The sequence below is a fragment of the Anarrhichthys ocellatus genome, unplaced genomic scaffold, assembly GCF_004355925.1.
Source record: "Anarrhichthys ocellatus isolate YVR2014 unplaced genomic scaffold, GSC_Weel_1.0 scaffold9, whole genome shotgun sequence".
NCBI lineage: Eukaryota > Metazoa > Chordata > Actinopteri > Perciformes > Anarhichadidae > Anarrhichthys > Anarrhichthys ocellatus.
In genome coordinates this window covers 7,960,241-7,971,214 of record NW_022280039.1, presented here as the reverse complement: position 1 = coordinate 7,971,214, position 10,974 = coordinate 7,960,241, and the positions used below count along the sequence as shown (strand labels likewise).

General features: G+C 40.5%; 1 protein-coding gene across 3 annotated transcripts; it reads right to left on the bottom strand.

Moving 5' to 3' along the window:
- Nucleotides 1–540: 540 nt before the first annotated feature.
- susd1 (sushi domain containing 1) lies at nucleotides 541–9,181 on the bottom strand. Of its 3 annotated transcripts, XM_031848990.1 has the most exons (18): nucleotides 8,883–9,181; nucleotides 8,581–8,721; nucleotides 8,057–8,212; nucleotides 7,741–7,893; nucleotides 7,182–7,361; nucleotides 6,486–6,665; nucleotides 5,560–5,739; nucleotides 5,254–5,433; nucleotides 4,869–5,048; nucleotides 3,941–4,120; nucleotides 3,368–3,532; nucleotides 3,180–3,274; nucleotides 2,786–2,972; nucleotides 2,543–2,645; nucleotides 1,659–1,914; nucleotides 1,508–1,547; nucleotides 1,057–1,150; nucleotides 541–677 (listed from the first exon to the last, which is right to left on the bottom strand). In XM_031848990.1, the coding sequence occupies exons 1-18, from the start codon at nucleotides 8,935–8,937 to the stop codon at nucleotides 659–661; spliced, it is 2,544 nt and encodes an 847-aa protein (XP_031704850.1). In that variant the 5' UTR covers nucleotides 8,938–9,181; the 3' UTR covers nucleotides 541–658. The 3 variants fall into 3 exon arrangements, with proteins under 3 accessions (XP_031704850.1, XP_031704851.1, XP_031704852.1); XM_031848991.1 differs by lacking the exon at nucleotides 3,941–4,120; XM_031848992.1 differs by lacking the exons at nucleotides 3,941–4,120; nucleotides 4,869–5,048.
- Between the last annotated feature and the right edge of the window lie 1,793 nt (nucleotides 9,182–10,974).

The following is a 10,974-nucleotide window of genomic DNA, read 5'->3' as shown; positions in this document are numbered from 1 at the left end:
CCTCACCTCTCATCCTCACCTCTCATCCTCACTCTTCACCTCTCATCTTCACCTCTCATCCTCACCTCTCATCCTCATCCTCATCCTCACCTCTCGTCCTCATCCTCCCCTCTCATCCTCACTCTTCACCTCTCATCCTCACCTCTCATCCTCATCCTCACCTCTCATCCTCATCCTCACCTCTCACTTCTAATTAAACAAGGTGGGAGAGAAATATCCCTCTTTTGTTAAAGATGTGAAAAGGTCACAAATTCAAATAGGCTGGACACCACTGGCTTAATACATAACTTCACGAGACATGGCATTGTGTTTGAATGCATACATTATTAGGGGTCTATATAGTCTCTTCAACTCTACTGAAGCACATAGCTCAGTTATAAAGTCTTGGTTTTGTAATCTATTTCTTATTCCCGTAGACTCTGATCATGGGAGTGTGTCAGAAGGTTTCTCAAACAGTGAAGTCACAAATGGTCTGCTTTACAAAGTGGATTGCTTCATTCCAAGTACACATTGACATCCACTAATCATTCAACTATTATTGAAGTGAAAAAAACAGTTTATTATAATTAGTTACAAAATGTACAAAATAAAATGCACAGATGGGAAGTCAAGACTGTAATTGAATTCATCATAATGACAATTAAGGAGTTTAGGAGTGTCATGTCCTCTTGAAAAACCTGGAAAAGACGACAGAGGGAAAACAGGTCAATAAATTACAATTTCAAGTGCCGTCTTTCCCCTGAAAGTGTGCAAAACATCTAAGTTACAGTCATTCATAGTGAAATATAACAGGCCACTTGCATGATGCAGGATTACTGTATTTTGTCACCAGAAAACAAATCAAAAATGAATATTCTATTTGCAGGCTGTGATTACCAGTCATAGTTATTAGTTTTTGAATTGTCCCCTGATCATGCATTTATTTCATCTTTGAAAATTCCAGAAACACTAGAATCACTTCAGACTGTGTAGATTTGATTTAATTAAATAACAGTTGTTTCACACATAAAATAATATTAACAGGGTTATAACACTCTATTGTACCATCTTACATACCAGGTGAAACAGTATCCACCCAAAATGACCAAGGCAACCAGTCCTATTGCTGCAGCAGCAGACAGCGATGAAACCCTCAGAACATAGGATGTGCCTGGAACAAGGAAATGCTGCGTGTGAGTAACTGGCAACGAGCTTTTTCTACATCTACTTATTTGAAATACTTTCTGTTGCCTTCTCCCTTCTGAATGTTGTTACTAGTGTAAGCGACGTGGCTGTATGATAAGGAATAAATAAATCAGTCCAACACGTTCTGGGTTTTACTCATAACGTTAGTGAACTACCGACACCGAACCAGACCAGCCCGAACCACCTTCTCCTCGCTCAGCCTCTTTCTCTCCTCTCTTAACCGTATAACATCCAGATGCCTACACTATGTAATTTCCCAAGATAAATCTTATCATTTAAAAAAAGGACACTATAGTATTTGGGTATTTGGCCAGTAAATTACCTCTTACTTTAGCCCAGAGGACACAGGAACTTTTTAAAGCCTGGAAGAGAAAACATTCAGGTAATTCAATTAGTAAACTGCAAAGTTTGTTGCAGTTTATAAGTCAATACATTTTTATACTGATACTTTATTGTATCATAGTTGGACCCACCGATTTCCACTGGCTGACAGCTCGTAAGATGATATAATAGTTCCTGCCGTTCTCCAGTGGTGCATTGAAGAAGCCTCCATAGTGGAGTCCATCTCCTACAGTAAAGTTCATCTCTGTCCCAACATGTCTGACATCAATCTGGGCAGTGATGTACTCTGTTGAGGACTTTGATTTGCTTGAGATGTCTGAGCTCGCAGGAGAGGAACAGTCAAACATTATAATCCCCTCTACAGGAAGCACAGACACCTGGTACGAACTGCAGAATGAAGAACAAAGAAATTGTTACCGTATGGTCATAAATAGAGCTATGTTAACACGTTAAATTCTTTACATGAAAGATTTGTAACACCTGAATATGACATAAAGGTAACGTGGTACATGTGATTCTGACTTCAGAACTGGTGAAAAACGGTATTGCAGGATAATCTTTCAACGTTTAAAGAATTTTTTTTTTTTATCTTTGAAGCAGGTGGGCAAAGTTGTAAAAAGAGGTGAAAAACTTTCCGCTCAGGACTTCCATACTAAACGGTGGATACAGTATATAAATCAACTTGTCAGTGACCTCTGGGGGACAAACTTCTGAATGTCCTGTAACCTAGTTTGTAATTCCTGGACTGTGCTTTCTTTACACAAATCGGCCAAACTAAGCACTGATACAGATATATCTGCAATAAGCTAATATCAGCTGATACGTCTACCTTGCTGATTCATCCGTTTAGCTCTAGCACTTATATCTTCTTTTCTTTCTTTCTTTCTTTGCTATTAACTAGATTTATTGTAAAGATTTATGAATTATCAAACTTATTTAAGCATGTCTGTTTGTTTTATCTCATAGGGTTTTAATTTCCTCTGTAACCTGGCAGAACAATAGAGCTGATTGTTACCTTAATGGGTCCAGTGTGTTGGGTGATCTGCGGAGCCTCAATGTTGGTACAGGAGTCTCAAATTCTCTGTAGTCGACAACTGGTGCTGGGGGAACTGTCAAATCTTATTATGCTCAGTATAAAGAAGAATGCATCACATTCAATACAATCAGTCCTAAATATTTCCATAAATGCTGATAACTCCTGGTTTCACTTTGATGCAGGGAGACATTTGTCAGAGGAGAGTTTGCTGTACAATGATACCTGTTAAACTGGTGTTAGTGGAGATGGTGGCAGTGAATCTGGAAGACAGTGCGGTGATGGAGATGCTGTAGTTTGTGACTGGAAGCAGGTTCAGACAGAGTTCCAGCTGGTCTGCCTTAGAGCTCAGACACCGCTTCCCTCTATCATGAAAGGACCTCTCGTAGTCTCTGGATCCTATGTACGTCACCTGCAACGGTTATATGCAATGTGGCATCAGGGGGAAAAAAAGTATGGTAATCGCATGAGAAATGCTTAACTGTCCATACACATTCACATATACCCAGATAATAAGGTAAAAAAACACTGAAAGCACTTTCCTATGAAGACAATAATGGTAAGATAGAGATGAGATAAACAGCAACGGCAGTGAAAGAAGGATTATAAAATCTGTTACCTTGTATACTTCTTTATCCTCCTCATACTTCTCTGCTCTCCAATGCAGACATTTTTCATTAAGGACAGATAGGTGATTGACAGGTGGCTTTATTTCTGTAAGAGATGTAAAAAGAGTGATGGTACCACAAATCTTCCCCTTTTTATTTGACATATTACAGATCCTAATGGGGTTGTGTTGTTACTCACCTATGCATCTCAGTGTAGCTCTCTGCCACAGCCCAGAGCTGCCACACACAGAGACATAGCTGCCCCTCCAGCTGTGATATCCGTCCACACAGCGGTGGATCACAACACTCCTGTTATGCCACATCACCTCTGATTTGGCAAGGAAGGGAACCGGACCACATTTAGCTGTCGGAAAGCAATGGCACTGGTTAACTAATTGACTGAAAGGCCTTATAAGCATGATTACAGTATATCGTAGACATTCCATCAGTCGTCAGGTGGTAAAAGCCGTGCAACATGTTGTTTCCTCGACATTCAGTCAGCAGTGGATTGACCCAAGGAAAGAATCACACCAGCATAACAATGTGAAAGTTTCAAAACATTATTCAGCAATATACCTCAACAACACACAACGTATAGCCCAAGCGGGAATAAATACAAAGGAGCGTCCAACCACAGCTGAGACAATATAGAGCATTCATCAGTTACTTGCCAGATAAGATCAACGCATCAACTAAATTATGTCAATAACATGTTAACAAGAATGATTCTTCCGCAGTCAAATAGATGCACTTATAGAGATTATCACTGTACCTTTGCACTTCACAGATACCTTCCCCCACTGTCCTGAGAGTAAACATGTTGAACTATTGTTTCCACTCATCAGGTAAAATCCATCCATGCACTCATACAGCACCACCCTGCCCGGTCTACTGGTGCCATCCCACCGGAGGTTAGTATGGGGGAGGGTTAGTGGGGGGCCGCAGTTTATTTCTGAATTATCAATATATCACAAAGAAAAACACAAATGGCACAGTTCATTCCTCCATAAACATAATGAGAACAAGTAGCAAACTTTGTGTTTATTACACTTATGTGTACCTCATATGAACATGAAAGTTTATAGAATATAGAATTGGCGGACTGGATTTTCATACTTCAACTATTTACAGAGCATAGCAATATACTAATACTTCTATTTTAAAGCAATAGTTTGAATATTGGGGAAAAGGCTTATTTGCTTTCTTACACAGAGTTACAAGATCAATACCACGCTCAAGTCTCTACAGTAAATATGAAGCTTCAGCTAGCAGCCAGTTAGCGTAGCTTAGCACAAAGACTGGAAACAGGGGGAAAACAGCTAGCATGGCACTCAAAAGGTAACAAATGAACTATTTCTTGGCCCAGTGCAGTGAGTGGAGTCTTATTGTCACTGTGAGATTACCAGGCAACCAGTGTAGACTCGAGGACGTCACTGCAATCAGGCCGAGAAATAGTTACACTTTGGTATTTGTGTGGATTAAACAAACACGATATAACATGTTGTGAGCTTTTAAGGTGCTAATAGGTTGATTTTGTTACCGTTGAACAGAGCCTGTTTCCTGTCTTTATGCTATGCAAAGCTAACCAGCTGCTTTTTGAAAATTTCAAACCATCGCTCTAAATATTATGTGCGAATTGCTACAAATATTCTGAAATGAAAACAGTAGTTTATCAATATATCTGTCATCAAACGTTGCACCTTCACACCATAGCTCAATATCCTCCCACAGTCCATTGTCTCCACACACTGAGTAGTTTCTCAGGCTCTTGGTGTAATATCCTTCCTCACATTGGTAATAAACCACACTGCCAATGTGTGATGTGCCGTCCCATAGCATTTTAGCACGAGGTTTAAAAACAGGCTCATGGCAATTGATTTCTACAACAAAAAGACAGCAAGTCATTGCAGATGAATTTACACATTTTGCAGTTTCAAGTGATTGTGAATGATTACAGTAACATTCATATACTGTTCAATTACAGCATGGAAATGATGTCGTCTTGCCGACATGAGGATTGTATTATAACTTTTACTGGAGGCAGGTAACCCAATACTCCATTGTGTAGATTAATGTCATTATTACCTGTACAGAGCAGTGAGGCTCCATCCCAATCTCCAATGGCAGTACAAACTGATACATCTCCCTCTCCAACACTGCGATATCCATAGTTACACCGATAAACAACCTGAGAGCCCAAAGTGGAGATTTTATCCCACAGCATGATTGAATGGGGGATGGGTGGCGGCACACCACAGTCAACTTCTGCAAGTATAGAAATTTAAATATTTAATTGGGTGAAAACAGTTATTATTTGAATCTTCAACAGCAATGGAGAAGCAATGCTAAACCACAGCATTAACAACATTTTGGAGGAAGGTTTTTTTTTACCTTGGCATGAGATGTTTGGTTTTGTCCAGTTACCAATAATTGAGCACAGTGACATGTTATTTCCTTCACTGGGATAAAATCCTATTTTACAGTAGTACGTCACTGTGCTTCCAGGGCTGGAGCTGCCATCCCACACTTGCCCAGTGTGAGGCAGTATAGGGGGATCCCCACATAATATGTCTGGGACAGAAAATTATGCACACAGTGGGTTATACAGAAAAATAAATATATATTATATATGTACATACAAAACATTCTTTATATCTAATGAATTCTTAGCAGTTTGACAAAAGTGTTAGTTATGTTCACATAAGGATCGCTGCCCTGCACACCCAACACGCTACATTGATTTCACTTATTTTGAGCAGCTCTTCTCAGGACTGCGTAGCCATGTGCAGACAAACTGTGCATTGCAATACCCATACTACAATACTATTTATTCTGCCAGAAAAAGATTTAGTATGTCAAATGTCAGTATTCAAAAAAATAACAGGATGTGCTGCTTCATTCCGGTCGCATTTTGCAGCATACAAAGCCAGTATGCTTATCTGGGTATTCCGACCCACAATCCTCTTTGCAGCAGATATATAAATAAGAGGGTCAACGTTGAAGGTGCAATGTTATGAGGAAGTAGTGTGTCACGACTGGATGTGCAACAGTATGTACTTTGTAAGGGCAGCTGCAGTATGTAATACAAGTAAAAAGAAAAAGTGATTCATTTGGAACGTGTAATAGGCCAGGACAAGTGAAAACACGTGTGGGTGTGCAAGCTAGTGTCATTATTGAGTGAAACACTTTTAATGAAGTAATGTTTCCTAAAACTAGCTTCACAATATGTCACAACAGAAAATGCTAGAAATAATTTCCTACCATTTTATATTGTAAAAGAAAATGATTTGAATGGTTTCAGTCATTGTTTTAATTACCTTGACACGACAGACTTGGCGGGGTCCACTGACCGTTTTCATTACACTTCGATATATTAAGTCCTCCTTTGTTATAAAAGCCCTCTTTACAAACATAGAGCACGGTGCTGCCAGGGGTTGAATGACTGTCCCACACCTGCTCAGTGGATTCAATTATCGGAGGACTTCCACACATGGCCTCTACAAGGAATAACATGTAACATGTTTTATGATCCATGTTAGAGTTCTTCCAAACCCGATACCAGCATCGGGTTTGCTACCGATACAGCCTGATGATGCTGGATCGGATGCTGAGATTGGTACTGCACATGTGCAAACTAGTACTACACACCTGTGGTTAAACATGTTTATACTGTTCCTTGACAATGCTACATTGTGAGCAACAAATCTGTATTGAAATCTGCAGAAGTAGAGCTAGTTAGTAGCCTGTGTGGGTAGCAAAGTCCTGCAGAGCTAGCCGACAGCTAGCATGGCTAAAAGAACTTATGGTTACATTTTTTATTATGATACATTTAATTGACACTGTTAAGAACTCCTGAAAAGCCAAACAATAAAAAAAACACAAGCAGAGAGCAGAGAAAGCAACGTACAAAGTTGCATTGTGGTGACGAATGGTCATACAGAGTAATATAATGCTAGAAGCTGTGTATGTACAGTATATATATGTGTATATATATTTTATGTGTGTTTTGTTACCTTCACAGACCATGTTGGGTCCTTTCCACAGTCCATCAGCTCCACACACAGAGCTGTTGTCTCCACTCCTCCACACAAAGCCTTTATCACAGACAAACATGGCCACACTGCTGTATGTGGTGCCTGTGACTGACAGCAGTACTGTGTCCTTCACTGAGGCAGGCTGGCCGCAGTCAACCACTGAGCGGGACAAGAACAAACAAAAGTCAAGATTAGATCCAGCTGTTTGCCCACCCACACGCAGCAGGCACTGCCACTGTTACACCAGCCAGGACCAAAGTGAGGGGTACACACTAATGACATAAAGGGATGGGTTCGACTGAATTTGCAATTAACTACATGTGTGTCTTTGGAGTACGATTTGTGTAGAGCAAGACAGATAAAATACACAGTAGGAATTTAATCTCCTTTGAAAGGGTTTGAAAGTCCATCTACTGCCCTCTTGCTTGATTGTCTGGAGCCGAGTCCCAAACCCATACTACATACACTGGAAAAGTGTCAATTTAATATACTCATAACTGTAATTATGCTTATTCGAAACACATTAATGCTGTCTTACCTTTGCATGAAGCTTTGTCTCTGCGAGGGTGGAAGGGCTCCGCTCCGTTGTGGACTTGATATCCCAGCTGGCAGCTGCAGTCAAAACTGCCCTCAAGATTCCTGCATTGAGCTCCCTCTCCACACGAGCCTGTGATCGTGCACTCGTCTTTGTCTGCACAACACTTGGTAAATGAGCATGTGACATAAAAACGATGATGAAAGGCTTGTTTTACAGGTAAAAGTCCAAACTTCATGTTGTCATATATACCTCTCTGTATAGTTATGCCTTCAACAGTCCTGTAAAAAAAAAAGCCCCACGTCCAGCCTAAACTCACCCTGGCAGTGGGTTCCATCATTCGGGATGAAGACGGTCATGTTGTTAGAAGGGCTGTAGCCAGCCAGGCAGGTACAGTAGTAGCTGCCATATGTGTTGTGGCAGGTGGTGTCCTGCCCACAGATCTTACTGGCACCTATCTGACACTCATCTTTATCTGGAAGAAAAAATATTTACTGCACTTCAACATAGGAGAGAGGGAGTTGAAATCAAATGTTATTAATTCCTACGGTGCTTTTTCTACTTTGGTAAGTCAAAATGTCCATAGAACGGATTGCCATGAAGTTTTTTACAGACATGAATGGTCCCCAAAAAATAAATCCTACTGACTTCAGTGATCTCCAAGAAAATTGAGGATATATTGACAATATATGCCGAACTACAGCCTCACAGATCCACTGCAGCTGTAGACTCTTATTATTAACATTGCAAACCCCTTTTCTTATAGGAAAAGAGAAAAGAGGTTGAGACGAAAAGACTTCATTTAGCTTCACTTGATAAATAAACACAACGTTTTTTTCTTACCTTGACAGTAGGTTCTCCCATTTCCAACAAAGCCGTACTTGCAGTTACAAACTTTTCTAGAGCCGTCTGACTTTTCGTCACATGTGGCGTCAGCGTGGCAGGTGGGACACACATCCAGAATGTGGCCTTCTGCTGGAATTTCTGAGAGGATAGAAAGAACATCCATCAGTCAATATCGTTCTATTCACCCCTTCTGCAATCTTCAGTGAAACATAAAGTGAAACGTTAAAAATAAAATGCATAATAGATAATCACGTTCAGTGAGAATGATGCAGCAAAAAAATTGTCATCGGTGTTCTTACCTGCAATGACACAGAGCAGAAAAACCAGGATCATTGCTCCGTGTCTCTCGTCCATCCTCTCTGAGAGTCTCCCTGACGCTCTCTTCACTTCACCAGACGCTTAACCTCCCCATCTTCTTTTTTTGTGTATTTTACTTCCGTTTGGTGTTCCATGATGGCACTGAGCGGATTTGATAACCAGGATTGAGAGGACTGAGTGGGTGAGCTGAGGTCACTCTGAGAAATAGCTCCTTTTGTCAATGGTCTTCTGGTAGCTGGTGGTTTTTTTTGGGGGCTTAATCTTTCATTCCCTGACACATTCGGTTGGACTTCACATGTGTTGATACGCTCTGTGCTCACTCTGGTGAACTGCACACTCATGCTGCGGTGGCTGATAACGGCTATATTTGGCCCGATGAACCTGTTGGATGCGCTTTTAAAAAACAAAGTGGCATTTTAGATGTTTTTTAAAAGCACATTAACCGCATTATGAGCTAGTTAAGGGTCTTTAACTAGATGACTTAGAAACTACATCAATAATAAGTTAATATTAATGACATTTTATGAATTTCATAGTACACCTTCACCCTCTGCCCTATATATTTAAAGTAACCCTTATTAAACTAACTGAATTGATCCTTTTTTAATATAATCCTCAAATGTTTACAGGTTTTTGAAGTCAATGAAACCAACATCCCTCCTCGTCCTACCACGGGGTCTGTAGTTGGTGCTGATGGGGTGTCAGTTGGCGTGCTGTGGGAGGGGGAGATAAGTGTGGTGAGCTGCTATCTGTCAGCCAAGCATGGTCCTTAGTGGGGTTTCTCTGTCACTCAAACCAACAAGCTACCGCCTCACACCAGTGCCTGCTGGACTGGACTGATTAACCCCTGCCCAAAGCACACAAGTTCAGTCAGCAACACTTGCATCAGGGGATTGACCATTTATAGCTAATGGTTCGAGAGTTAGATTTAATGGAAAAGACTCAAATACGCATCATCATCATGTTTTTGTTGAAAGAATGATTCCCCCTCAATAGGAACATACATGAACATGATAATATCAATGATATAACACATAAGGAGGCAGAGCAATAGTGGCCATGCTGTACACCTGCATGTATACAATTGGATGTTTTCAGTCAGCTGGTAGCTACACACCTGTGAATGAGGCAATGATCGGGAGGCATGAAAGAAACAGCTCATGCCAATCAGTTCTGCCTGAACTAAGGCTTTATTCCACAGGCCTACAATGCATTACTTTCTCAGCAACACATGATTTATGACTTGAAAGTGTAAGCTAGCCTCGAACCAAAATCACCTGGTGAAAAACAGGTGCAGAATATACCATATTGCCTGGTGTTTAGCAATGTCCCTCAATATGTCCACAAGATAATCACATGGCAGATACAGTTCAGTCCTACTTTCACCAGTAGATGTCCTTCAGATGAAATATTATAGGAATATGCCTTTTTTTTGTATAAAAACTTTATAATAAACATCAGATGTGTTTGTTAAACTTGAAAATGATTAGCGTAACCCAAATTATCCAATTCTTTCAATGTGAATCCATGAATGCGTCTCAGCATACATATATTTCATAATTAGGCTACTTAAATAAGGAGTGTTCAAAAAAACATTAGTGGCTGACATTTGAGACCAACACAAATATGTTTGCTGTTTTAATGTTGAATAAAGGCTTTGTAAAAATGAATGCCAGAAATATTGAGTAAAACAAAAAGTCAATAAATGAAAAAACGACACAATGGTATGTCACCAAACCTATAAATCTGCTCTGCAATTCAACAGGAACACATATACAGTATACAACCAGTGTGTAGTAGTGTTTAGCCAGAGAGATCAGAACCGAGTCAGAGAACCGAGTCGTCTAGAACAGCTTCACACAAACTCCTGCAGAGTCCTGCTTGTTCATAAAACAGTGCAGAAACAGCAGCGTTTCTTTTCATGTGCCGTCTCAACTTCCTCAGGTGGAGGCGCTTCAGGAGCCGCAAATTCTTCCATACTCTCTGACAGGGAGCCACTGGAGGTAGACAGCAGCCTCCCACACACCAGGTCAGCAGCTTTTCCATCCATGACGGACAAGTCTATCACTGTTT

What these genes read in the sequence shown, in the direction of transcription:
- susd1 (XM_031848990.1), bottom strand. Translation starts at nt 8,937, where the DNA reads ATGGACGAGAGACACGGAGCAATGATCCTGGTTTTTCTGCTCTGTGTC. An exon ending in TGGGAGAACCTACTGTCAAG is followed by an intron (nt 8,213 to 8,580) that starts GTAAGAAAAAAA and finishes TTTTTCTTCCAG; the next exon opens with ATAAAGATGAGTGTCAGATA. An exon ending in GGTATCTGTGAAGTGCAAAG is followed by an intron (nt 3,533 to 3,940) that starts GTACAGTGATAA and finishes GCTTTCCGACAG; the next exon opens with CTAAATGTGGTCCGGTTCCC.